Raw genomic sequence first — 11,469 nt, 5'->3', positions numbered from 1 at the left:
ATTTTACACTCGCTATGGATGATACATACTATTAGATTAATTATTTAATATTGCGTTTTTATAATTACCATTGTCCATTGACACAATAAATAAATAAATAAATAAAATAAATCACGCTGAAATTTCTTGCACTCTTGGGGGCCCCCTGGTGGGAACAGCGCATAGTTCGCTTGTGCCTTTGGCCTGATCTCTGTTTTTTTGTCTATTGTGTATTGTTTTTACATATTTATTTTTACTCAGTTATTTTTATTTTGTTATCTGTGTCTTGTCATTTCTCAACCTGCCTGTGTTCCGGAAGCGACTGTCATCATGACAAATTCCTTGCGTGTGTAAGCAACTTCGCAATAAAGCTCTTTCTGATTCTATATTTTAATTATTGTTACTATCTATCCGATCTAAAATGAACAAAAGAAAAGCAAAAGAAAAAAATAAATCTTAATATTTTGTGATAGGCCCATATTTATTCTACAAATATATTTTTTATTTTATTTTTTAAACATGCCTTTTTAAACTCTTTGAAGGGAAAAATGCAAATGTTACAAAAATAATTAAACGTGTGCATTAAAAAAATCTAACGTTCGCATGTAGGTATTTGGAGGCATGCGCAAAACTAAGCAGGCGTGTTTTAAATCTGATCCGCCCACATTAAGGGATGCCTGAAACTGCGCAGGGCAAAAGCGACCCTCTAACCGGGCTGGACCGCAACAGTCCTGGGTAATTAGATTTCGGCGTCACAAAAGACAAAACATTTCACGTAATTTCGTTTTAACACAAACCCGTACTTCCAGAACTAAGGACATTAAACGACATTTATCCGGTGGTGTTTGATTTCAAGAACGCCAGCTGACCCACGAGAGCAAGAAATCACTCAAAAACCGAGCAGAAGTTGACCGAAGTTTCTCAGAATTCATCATGGAGGAGAAGAAGGAGGAGAGCGAAGCGGAGATCCACGAACACGGACCCGAGCACTGGTTCTCCAAATGGGAGCGCCAGTGCCTCGCGGAGGCCGAGACGGAAGAACCGACCGAGGAGGAGGTGGATCAGAACCAGGAGAAACTCTGGCATCTCTTCCAGAATTCCGCTACTGCGGTGGCGCAACTTTATAAAGGTCTGTACGCAGAGAAAGAGACCCCATCCGCGGCCCTCGGACTTTAGTGGCTCGGCTACAAAAGCCGTCCGCTTCTAGAAAAATATCGCGTAAACGCGTTGTTTCTAGACTGAACCACGCCTTTCGACTTAAAAATCCCATATCGGTGTCATTTGGCCACTAAAGTGCCAAAAGCAGCGTTTTATTCTTGTTTTTTCACCGTGTGAATGATAACTAACGTTAGCATTAGCCGCGCCGGTCTGGCTGTGTTTGACAGTTTGTTCGTTGTTGTTATATTGGCCTTGCTAACCGGCTAGCCGAAAACATGAGGTTTTTTTTCACTCCACTCGGCTAAACTGTTCTGTATTGAACATTTACGTTTTACAGGCGTAAGAAATGACCAATTTTGACACAAAGCCCTGCCGGTTAGTGAGCTAGCATATGTTCTATTGTAGTTGTTTCAAAACCAAGTGTACTTAAATGCCTAACCATTGTGCAAAAGAGGCACGTTCGAGCACCTATGTCACACTAATATGTCGTTTCTCAATAGGGTTTGAGACACAGCCATTGTTTAGTTAGCACAAGGGATATCTGAACTCGGAGAGAGTTCTTTTACCCCAAAATCATTGCGGATATTTTTGTCAACATTAAGTAATATGGGGGTTATTTTTTGTTTAATCTGCAATAGTATAAACCTTATATAAATAGATATTTAGTGTTATTATATATTTATATATAGCTTTTAAGTTAATTATGATGTGCTCAACGAATGCGTAGAATGGTAAGTATGGTTAGGGACTTTATAACCATAGCAGCGCAAGGTTGTTGGTTCGATTCCCAGGGAACACATGTTAGGTAAACATTTTTAGCCTGAATGCATCGTAAGTCGCTTTGGATAAAAGTGCCTGCTAAATGCATACATTTAATTTAATAACTCCATCTAAATGGCATAGACATGATTTAACCCATTGCAAAAACAGCAGAATTCATTGTGTATTGTCTACACAGATGGAAAAAGTATTTTCTATCAGTTTCCTTTAGTGTAAAGGTTAACAATAGAAATCCTATCTGAATGCTTTCCTGGCAATATTTTAGTTATCTCTGTTGTCTTTCTTTAATATCACATGAGCATCCACGACTTTATTCCTGTATTGCAGACCGAGTCTGTCATCAGCAGGGACTGTCATTGTGGTCTCCATTTCAGAACGCTGCAACAGCAGTGACTAATCTTTACAAAGGTAACTCATTGCATATACGAGTTTACACATATCTAGAGCCCAACACTGTTGAATACATTGCATATGTAATTGCTTCCGACTGTGATCTGTTCAATAGAAAGTGTAGATGCACACAAGAGGAGCTTTGACTTAGGAATCCAGATTGGTCATCAGCGACGTAATAAAGATGTTTTGGCCTGGGTCAAAAAGCGAAGGAGAACAATACGAAGGGAGGATTTGATAAGTTTCCTCTGTGGTAAAACGCCACCACCAAGGACTTCTAGAGCAGCCCCCAAACTGACTGTCATGTCTACCAACCGACCACCATCATCAGACACAGTATCATCTGTAGAGACTGATTTACAGCCATTCTGTGAGGCCATAGCACTACATGGTAAATATCACTGCCCGCTCACAGTTAAGATATAGCCGACTGAGCATGATCGTCCAATGCAGTGTGCCTATTTGTCTTAACATTTAGTGATTGCACTTTGTAGTTGACACATGGCGATTAATATTTTGATATTATTGACTACTATATAATGTTATCTGCTTGTTAAGTCTGACAGGGTCATCACCACTTCCGGGTCCAGGCGCTCTACGTATGTTGTACCACAAGAAAACAACAAATGGTGCTAATTTACACACACAATGAAATTCAAATCATAACCTTTATCGCCATTCCAAAATCCCAGATGGCCAGACAGTGTTTCATCTTTTGTAAATCGTTAAAATAATCGCATCTGTAGACTTTAGTGTACGCTGTTTTTTTTTTTTTTCATAAGTTTTGCTTGTATGTGTAATAAGAGTAAATAGTGCTCATAATCGAGATGGTATTCTCAATTGAAACGAGTGGAGGCTTAGACCCGGAAATGACATTTCTTGCTGCACGACTTAACAAGCGGATATATGTATTCATCTCACAGAAAATGTAAAAAAATGTATGTGTTGATTTAACATTCTTGTTTTTGCCAATCATTATGAGAATTATTTGTAAAGGGCTGGCAGACATGGTTCAGGTTCAAGGACAGTATACCTACACCTATAACTCTTTTCATAACTCTACAAACATAGCATCACTGTAATACACTGGAAACATGAAGTTGCGTTCAGTTAAACTCACCACATCTTTAAGGTGTATTATTATTCATGGGTAGCGAATGTGGTGTTGACAGTTGCTCAGTGTTTTTAAAGTGTGAAGAGCTGCACGTGATGAAACATGAAAGCATGTGCATTAAATCTCATCTTTGGTTCCAGGACTTAGTGGTGCAATGGCCGGCATCAGCGTCCGCTCCAGCACTCCCGGCTCTCCGACTCATGTCAGTGGCAGCTCAAATGCAGGGCGCAGAAGGAACGGACTGCACGATGTGGACTTGAACACTTTTATATCTGAGGAGATGGCCCTCCACCTTGGCAGCGCAGGCACCAGGAAGCGGACCTCGGTCCAGTGCGCCGATGTCATCACAGACTCCCCGACCCATAAACGCAACAGAATGCTCTGAACTCAGTTGTTGTTCTCTATGCTTTGTGCTGCTCAAAATAAAAGCCACTTGATCCTCAACACTTGCGTTTCCTCATAAAGGAAACTAGGGGTGCAGTACACATGCATATTCAACACAGGATGCCATACAGTGGAGGCTAGTTCATACCGCTCCATGCATGTTGATTTTTATTAGATTTTTTTTGCAGTCACCACACCACAGTCAAGTGACTGCATTATGTTTTTGAGTTGTATGCTATCAGTCCCCATTTTATTGAAAACATTAACTAAAACATTACAATATCTAATAGGCTATTTTTAGTTTACAATATCTCCTAGTTGCGCTTCCTAGTATTGTCAAGCTAATAACTCAATGTTTGTTTTCAGATAAAGGTGTCTGCATTACACCCGTAAAAATAAAGCTGCTTCACGATGCCATAGAAGAACCCTTTTGTCTAAATGGTCCCAAAAAGAACCTTTGACATCTGATGGACCTTTCTGTTTCACAAAAGGTTCTTTGTGGCGAAAGAAGGTTCTTCAGATCACAAAAAGGTAAGAAAGAGATGGTTCTTTGTGGAACCAAAAATTGTTCTTCTATGGCATTGCTGTGAAGAACCTTTATTTTTAAAGAGTGTAGCTCATTTCCCATCAGTATGTTTTCAGTTCTCCTTTGCACATGCAGTTCTGTTGTGATCAGCTTAGAAATGTGCTACATTATTAGACGTACTTGAAACTGCTGCTGATCTATATGTTTGTGTTATGTTGAGAAAGTTGCAATAATGATTTTGCACTAATACTTTTTTTAAGTGAACCATATAGACATCAAAAAAGAAAAAAAGGCAAAGGAAGTGAGGCTTATGATACAATGGTGCAATTGTTGATATTTTACATTTCAAGGCTGTTGCGATTTGGTTTAGGGGTTAGGTGAATCTTTGTGCTGAAAGAATGATGTTCGACTGAGCTTTCTCTCAGGAGAAGTATGGAAGTAGAGAAAATCGAAGGGTCCTTTAAGTGCTTTGCGATCCCAGGTCAGAGGATTTGGGGAGCTGCACATGTACAGTCCAGCTTTGTGCTGATCTATAGAAGTCAAGCTGTGCTATGACTCCCTTAAAAGTAGAAATATAAGTTAATAAGAGCTCCTGGGTAATGAAAGTGTGTGCTCTTTTGGCTGATGCACTAATATACCACTCTTGATTTAACATGATGGCTTGTCATTATTTCTTATATATACGATACTTTAGATCGAAAGGCCAATCAGTCCTCACGCTGACGTAGTGTTTGGCATGTCAGGTGACTCTGGTGGTGGGAATCATGACGTGGAGTGTATTTTCTGTCATATCCCAGTCAAACTGCTTCATGCATACATATTTAATTACAAATGTTTCAAATGAGCCAGTTTGATTTATTTCTGTAATATGAATATTGGCTTTTTGGTTATTGATTTCATTACTAATTCCATAAACATTTTTTTTCCATAAATTAACATGGATCTAATATTGATTGCTCTGAAAAAGAAATGTTTATCACTGATTGAATTGTCACGCGATGCATTTTGTTAATTTAAAGGTCAGGATGTAGAGCTAACATTTTGTTAATGTCGTGTTGGGAATATTAGACTTTTATCCAAAACATCAATGAAACCACAGTTGCCATTTTTGACAAACTTTAACAGGCTAAGTTATTAAAGTTACATTTGTATATTCACATGAATTGGGTATGTTTTGTTTATGATATTTTAACGGAATTAGAATTCGTCATATCCACTTGAGCCTGAAAACAGCCACTTGCACCTCTACTGATTAAAGCAGGGGTACTTGTTCAGTAATTAAATGCATCTTAATACATCAATTGTGTCAGAGCAGTACAATTTGCACATAACTGCACATGTATGAAATGTATTAGGAATTCTGCAAAAAAGCAGAGGCACAAGTCAGTGATTGCAAAACCTTACTCCTGACAAACTAAATCTTTACTGGAAGCACATCTATCGTGGATTTATCACCGCGATTCTTGTGACTTTTGCCATAGGTGTGGACCGTATTAACTGTGAAGTGCTTCAATAACTGATGCTCAGCTGCCCTCTTGTGGGAATTAATATACTAACAACAACAACAACAAAAAGTTATTGATCTATTTACTTATTTATTTACTTGTGAAGTAAATGAAAATATGCGCTAAACAAAAATTTATTATTAAATTAACTTTTATTAGAAAATTAAATAATTTAAATTATAAAAATAATATATTTAAAAAAAGTCCATTCTTAATCCTATTCAATTTTTACAGAAATTGTAGTGTTGATTGCATTCAAAAGCTCAACAACTGAGCCTATTATTTTATTTTTATAGAACATTAATTTAAAGTAGTTCTAAATTATCTAGCCCATGCAGAACCAAAGCTTTAAAAATTGCATTTCTCTTATTGATATTTGTACAATTATTTAATTTATTTTAATTTATTTGCAAATAGCATTTTATTTATAAGCTTTATAAAACTGAACTGAACCATGCCTTATAAAGTTGCACAAAACAAAAACCAAAAATCTAATCTCTTTTAACTGATAATTTCTTTAAAAAAGAAGAATTACGAATACAAGTTTACCCTTTTTATACCATATGTTTTGTCGTGGTGCATTTTCAAGGATTCTTGACAGGCAGATTGACCTTATTCAAACATTCTTAGAAGTGCATTCAATGTTGATGTTAAGCCGATGGATTGAGATACTTTAATGATGTCTTTATACCTTTCTGGACCTTGAAAGTGGTAGTTGCATCAATGGAAGGAAAGAAAGCACTCAGATTTCATTAAAATGATCCTCATTTTGCTACAATATTTTAATCCTTTAAGGTAGGCTAACCTCTAATTCATGCTAAATGTTCTCCGTGTTAAACTTCATCTGGCATGGTTCTGCAACACTGTTTTCCTGTACAGCACTTGAACATAGGAAACAATGATTTATGCACTCATGCCTGACATTTCAATATGAAACGAAGAAGAAAACTGTACAATCTGAATTAAAGGCAAACGAAGTGAGACACAGCACTGCTGGTGCTCTCTTAGTATCTCTTGCCACGTGCAAATTTGAGGAAACTGAATACAGCCTCCAGTTTATTTATTTTTTTCTTTATTTTTTTTCTTCTTTTTCAGTCAAGTTCCATTTACTTTACTTGACATTTTACAACTTTATGAATTCAGATGAAAGCTAAGACAAGTATGCACACACATACTGTATGAAACTGAAGAGGAAGCAGCAGCTTCATCAATGCTTCAGTATACAATTACAGTCAGTGCTGTTTGACAGGATTATGCTCATGCTCACCTCTGTCTCTAAGGTTTACAGTGCAAGACGTTTTAAAAATGTACATGAAGATAGGAGGTTCATTATATCAAAAATATATTGAAATAATATCCGGTCGTTATGAATGTCAGTGCACAAGTCATTTTCTTCCTTAGATATCTGAGTGACCTGATAAAACCACGAAAACTTGTCTCAAGTGTTTTGGCTGAAGGGGAGGCTATCTGCTGTTCTCTACTGTGCCTTTGCACGTGAATTCAGACTGCGACGGCAGCTAGAAAACACAACACTGGGTGGCGCTGTTACCACAGCTTTGTGTCCAGAAGACGAAATACTCATCGATCATCAAAGTTATCTAATATGATTAATTTAGCAGGCTCCAGCATCCAGGTTCCAGGCTGAAGTATCTCATAATTGGGAAGGTAATACATGTAATCTTTAAGTCTGACATAACATATGTTCATGATATTTAAATGGCAATCGAGGGGAAACTAATAGCAAATAGGAGCAACATCAAGCTTTGAACACAACAGTACATGCAATCCAAATGCATCACATAGCCTACGTATTACACATGGATGAATTATTTGACAGTGCCACTAGGATATGAAATGAAGTATCTGACCTTGTGGGGAACATCCCTGAAAAAGCAATAACGGATGGGCATGACCATGTGCTGCCGATTCATTTTCTCTAAACATCACAACACACTTTCATTTTAAGCATATATGAATTTTATAGTGAAATTTAATTTGGATAGAAATAAATAAATAAATCACCCACCAATGGTGACACTATATTATGTAACTTTATTATCATGTAACTTTAAGTAAAGTTATTTAGCACCATTATGACTGTCTGCTCAACAGTTGGTCTGATTCAAGGGTAGTCAGTAGCTCTGTGGACAAAAGGCAGATGTTAGTGGATGCCAATTGTCATTTAGCAGATGCTTTTCATCCAGTGTGTCTCACTAATAGCAGTTTCTGCTGCCTGGGGTTAAAAACATTAGCATGGGAACAATGGTGATTGTTATCAGAAGCCTAATTCTCCACTTCCTGGGTCAACCCTAGGGGTAAAAAAAAGCTAATTTGATGGGGATATGCATGATTTAATTTAATTTTATGCGATTGGTCATCAGCCCATATACCCTGTGTGTATTATGCAAAGGCCATTTTTGCACCCCTGGTCACTCCATCAAGATAACATCAACATAATTCTTGCAGAATATATATATATATATATATATATATATATATATATATATATATATATATATATATAATTGAACTGACTAAATGTGTTCAAGGTCTACAGCTATTTTGCAACTAATTTAACTGTTTAAAGATAGTTTAAAGTAAAAAAAAAAGTTTTTTTCTAGTTTTCTATTTTTCTAGTGAAAAATAATGACAGATATTAACATATATGCATATATTTAAAGTTATGTAAACTTTTGAAGAGGAAGATTTGTGTAAATTCTGTAATTATGTGGTCTTGTGAAATATAGGCAAATATTTGTTATAGATTCCACATTGCAGTATTATGCCGTTTATATGATTGCTTAAGAATGTCTGTGAATTTATGTACAATAACCTGGACCACAGTAAAGGAAATCTGAAATTACAGAACTTCCCACACTTGGTGGCCTTTTGACCTCTTTTATTTTCTGTTTCTCCTCTCCATCTCAGCGGGTGTAAACTAGATCTCACATTCTGTACTCAATTACAACGGTTTCCTTCTATTCTATAGCATTGATGAAGGAGCGACTCCTGTATGTATCAGACACAGACCACAAACAATTTATGAAGCCCATAAACTGAGCTTGACACGAATGTAATAGCAGGCAACAAACGCATTTAACTTACTCATTCCACGGATCCTATAGATCCAGATTGTGACAATGACCTGAGCTCAAGTTATGAGTTCAGATATATCAAGTCCTGTGCACAAGATATATACGAGATGTTCAAGAAACTGTATTTTTGCAGTGTTACGCATGTGAATTAGTGGTTGGATGGCTGCTCATATGATCATTATTATGTACTATGTTTAAGCTAAGCAAGTACAATCAAAATCGATAACTGCATCTGTACAGTGATATCAGCTCATATTTAACTGTCAAAATATCCCATATCCACCTCAAGATGTAATGAAAATGGACAAATGGAAATATTCTTCATATAGCACATTTTTGTTCAGAAGCCAATTAGGCTACTTTTTATTTAAAATTTGCATGTCAATTTGATATTATTATTATATGCATGCAAAAACTGGTGACTTTTCAGAATAAAATGACAAAGTTATAGCTTTATAATCATATAAAGAAGAATAAAATTAGAAAATAAGAAAAATTTCCCACCAAAAACAACAGGGCTGCAGAATTTAATGTTATGCTACTGTTACTCAATATAACAAACACCTCCAAAAACACAAGAAACAATGCAGTGAATGAACGGATCACTGGCGGGGATGAAGTGGCCTACGGGAGGGAGGCGGCCAGGTCTTGTGACAAGGTGTGAGGACAACAATCTTAACCTCAACACTGACAAGACTAAGGACATGATAGTGAACTTGAGGAAAAAGAGGAGTACTCACCAGCCACTGTTTACTCGAGAGCTTGAAGTGGAGAGGGTGAGCAGCTTTAAATACCTGGGGGTCCACGTCAGACCCCACTCACCCCAACACAGACTGTTCATAGGTATAGGAGTATAAATTGCAGGACTTCCAGATTAAGGAGCTCCTTCTTCCCCTCAGCTATTAGACTCATAAACAGGTAGCTAGCTAGTATCTCAGAGAACAATCGGTTCAAATAGTTTCATCTCATTGAACATTAGTAATGTTATTGCTGTTATTACTACCATTGTATATTTGTTAATATTACTCATGTAGCTTCATCTCTATTTGCACATCTGTTATACTGCTGCTATTGTTATCATGTAGGTGCACTGAATTTGCACGTTACTGCAGTATTGTTTTTTGCACATACGTTTTTATTATTATGTTTCTTACATTGTATGTATGTATGTGAGTATGGTTTGTGTATGTGTGTGTAGTTTTTTGCACTGTCTTGGCATACATTGTAGACAGCAAAGTAAGAATTTCAATGCTCAGGGAAACTTGTTTTCCTCACTGGGTATATGACAATAAACGCTTTGAATCCTTATAATGACAAGCAAGTATCAAAAAACAAACAAAAACAAGTTATGCTATAAACATAACCTTAACATAAACATCTAATTACTAGGATTTGATAAAAAAGATTTCTATATAATATGTAATATATGTCTTTTAAACTAAAAGGCATAGTATGTGGCCTATATGCTTTTGTTGTTGTTGATTTTGTGTCCTTTCAATACCTATTAATAGTAATTGCATAGAAAGGACAATCAAACCATTTGTTTCATGCACGGTAGAAATAAAATGATACCAGTTTGGTACAACATTCAGAGTAAATGATGGCAGAACTTAAATTTGTATGTGTACTGTCCCTTTAAAACAATATGTGAACTTTGTTCCCGTTTTTCAGTAGGATGCCATTGCGCTCCTCAGATGTCTCGCTCAAGTTTTCACCGCTTAATCCCAAAGAGTGGCTTAAATATAACGAGACATGTTTTTAATTGGACAGAGTTGCTTTCATTTAAAATGAATGATATCTAAAGTGAGTCCATCTCAAGGGCCAAGCAGAGAGCACTGGATCGGTCAGCCCGAGTGAATTGTTAATAATGTATGTATCCATTAGTCAGCAGAAATTACCCAAGCGAGACAACATTTTTGCATGCCAGCGAGAGGGTTGGAAGCAGCAATTATTTGTGGAGGTAATTAATGGACTAGAGGCCATCACTTGCTGGAAGACCTGCAGAGTCTAAAGACTCAGAAGAGCGCTCTGATAACTACACAGTGTGAGACACATTGCCTTGCTGAGGAACTTTCATATTCACAACAGCAATTTTGGTTGGATAACAAGGCCGGCAGAAGGTTATTAAGATGCAGGAATCGTGTCTTGAGTGCACTTTGTGAGTGAAGGGATGTTTTCCCTCGGTGATTCCAGTACTAATGTAATGCGATTTAAACAAAAGGAAAGTGGATCAAAGAACACTCAGTTCTTCTTGAGCCATACTTTGATGCAAAATATAAAAGCTTAAAGTTTTGACCTTGTGTTTGTATTCAATTCTTGCTCCCCTGAGGGCAAATACAGCTCATCATCATGTATTTGTGTCAGGCAATTTATTTATTTATTTATTTATTTTTAAATAGATGTTGGTCAAAGACAGTGATATTTTAAAATATTATACAATTTAAAATGACTGTTTCCTATTTTAATGTTTCTTAAAATCTAATGTATTCCTATAATGGTGAAGCTATATTTTCAGCATCATTACTCCAGACTTCAGTG

At 36.6% G+C, this 11,469-nt stretch overlaps 1 protein-coding gene across 1 annotated transcript; it reads left to right on the top strand.

The window, feature by feature from the left end:
- The first annotated feature begins 639 nt into the window (after positions 1 to 639).
- LOC127948769 (HUWE1-associated protein modifying stress responses) lies at positions 640 to 5,490 on the top strand. Its single transcript, XM_052545463.1, has 4 exons — positions 640 to 1,108; positions 2,245 to 2,325; positions 2,423 to 2,698; positions 3,562 to 5,490. The coding sequence occupies exons 1-4, from the start codon at positions 913 to 915 to the stop codon at positions 3,804 to 3,806; spliced, it is 798 nt and encodes a 265-aa protein (XP_052401423.1). The 5' UTR covers positions 640 to 912; the 3' UTR covers positions 3,807 to 5,490.
- Positions 5,491 to 11,469: the final 5,979 nt, after the last annotated feature.

The sequence above is a fragment of the Carassius gibelio genome, chromosome A3 (assembly GCF_023724105.1).
Source record: "Carassius gibelio isolate Cgi1373 ecotype wild population from Czech Republic chromosome A3, carGib1.2-hapl.c, whole genome shotgun sequence".
Classification (NCBI taxonomy): domain Eukaryota; kingdom Metazoa; phylum Chordata; class Actinopteri; order Cypriniformes; family Cyprinidae; genus Carassius; species Carassius gibelio.
This window is presented reverse-complemented; position numbering and strand designations above follow the sequence as displayed.

Excerpts from the sequence above, each read along its gene's own strand:
- LOC127948769 (XM_052545463.1), top strand. The coding sequence starts at position 913 with ATGGAGGAGAAGAAGGAGGAGAGCGAAGCGGAGATCCACGAACACGGA. Across the intron at positions 1,109-2,244 it reads GGTGGCGCAACTTTATAAAG|ACCGAGTCTGTCATCAGCAG; the intron begins GTCTGTACGCAG and ends CCTGTATTGCAG. Across the intron at positions 2,326-2,422 it reads AGTGACTAATCTTTACAAAG|AAAGTGTAGATGCACACAAG; the intron begins GTAACTCATTGC and ends TCTGTTCAATAG.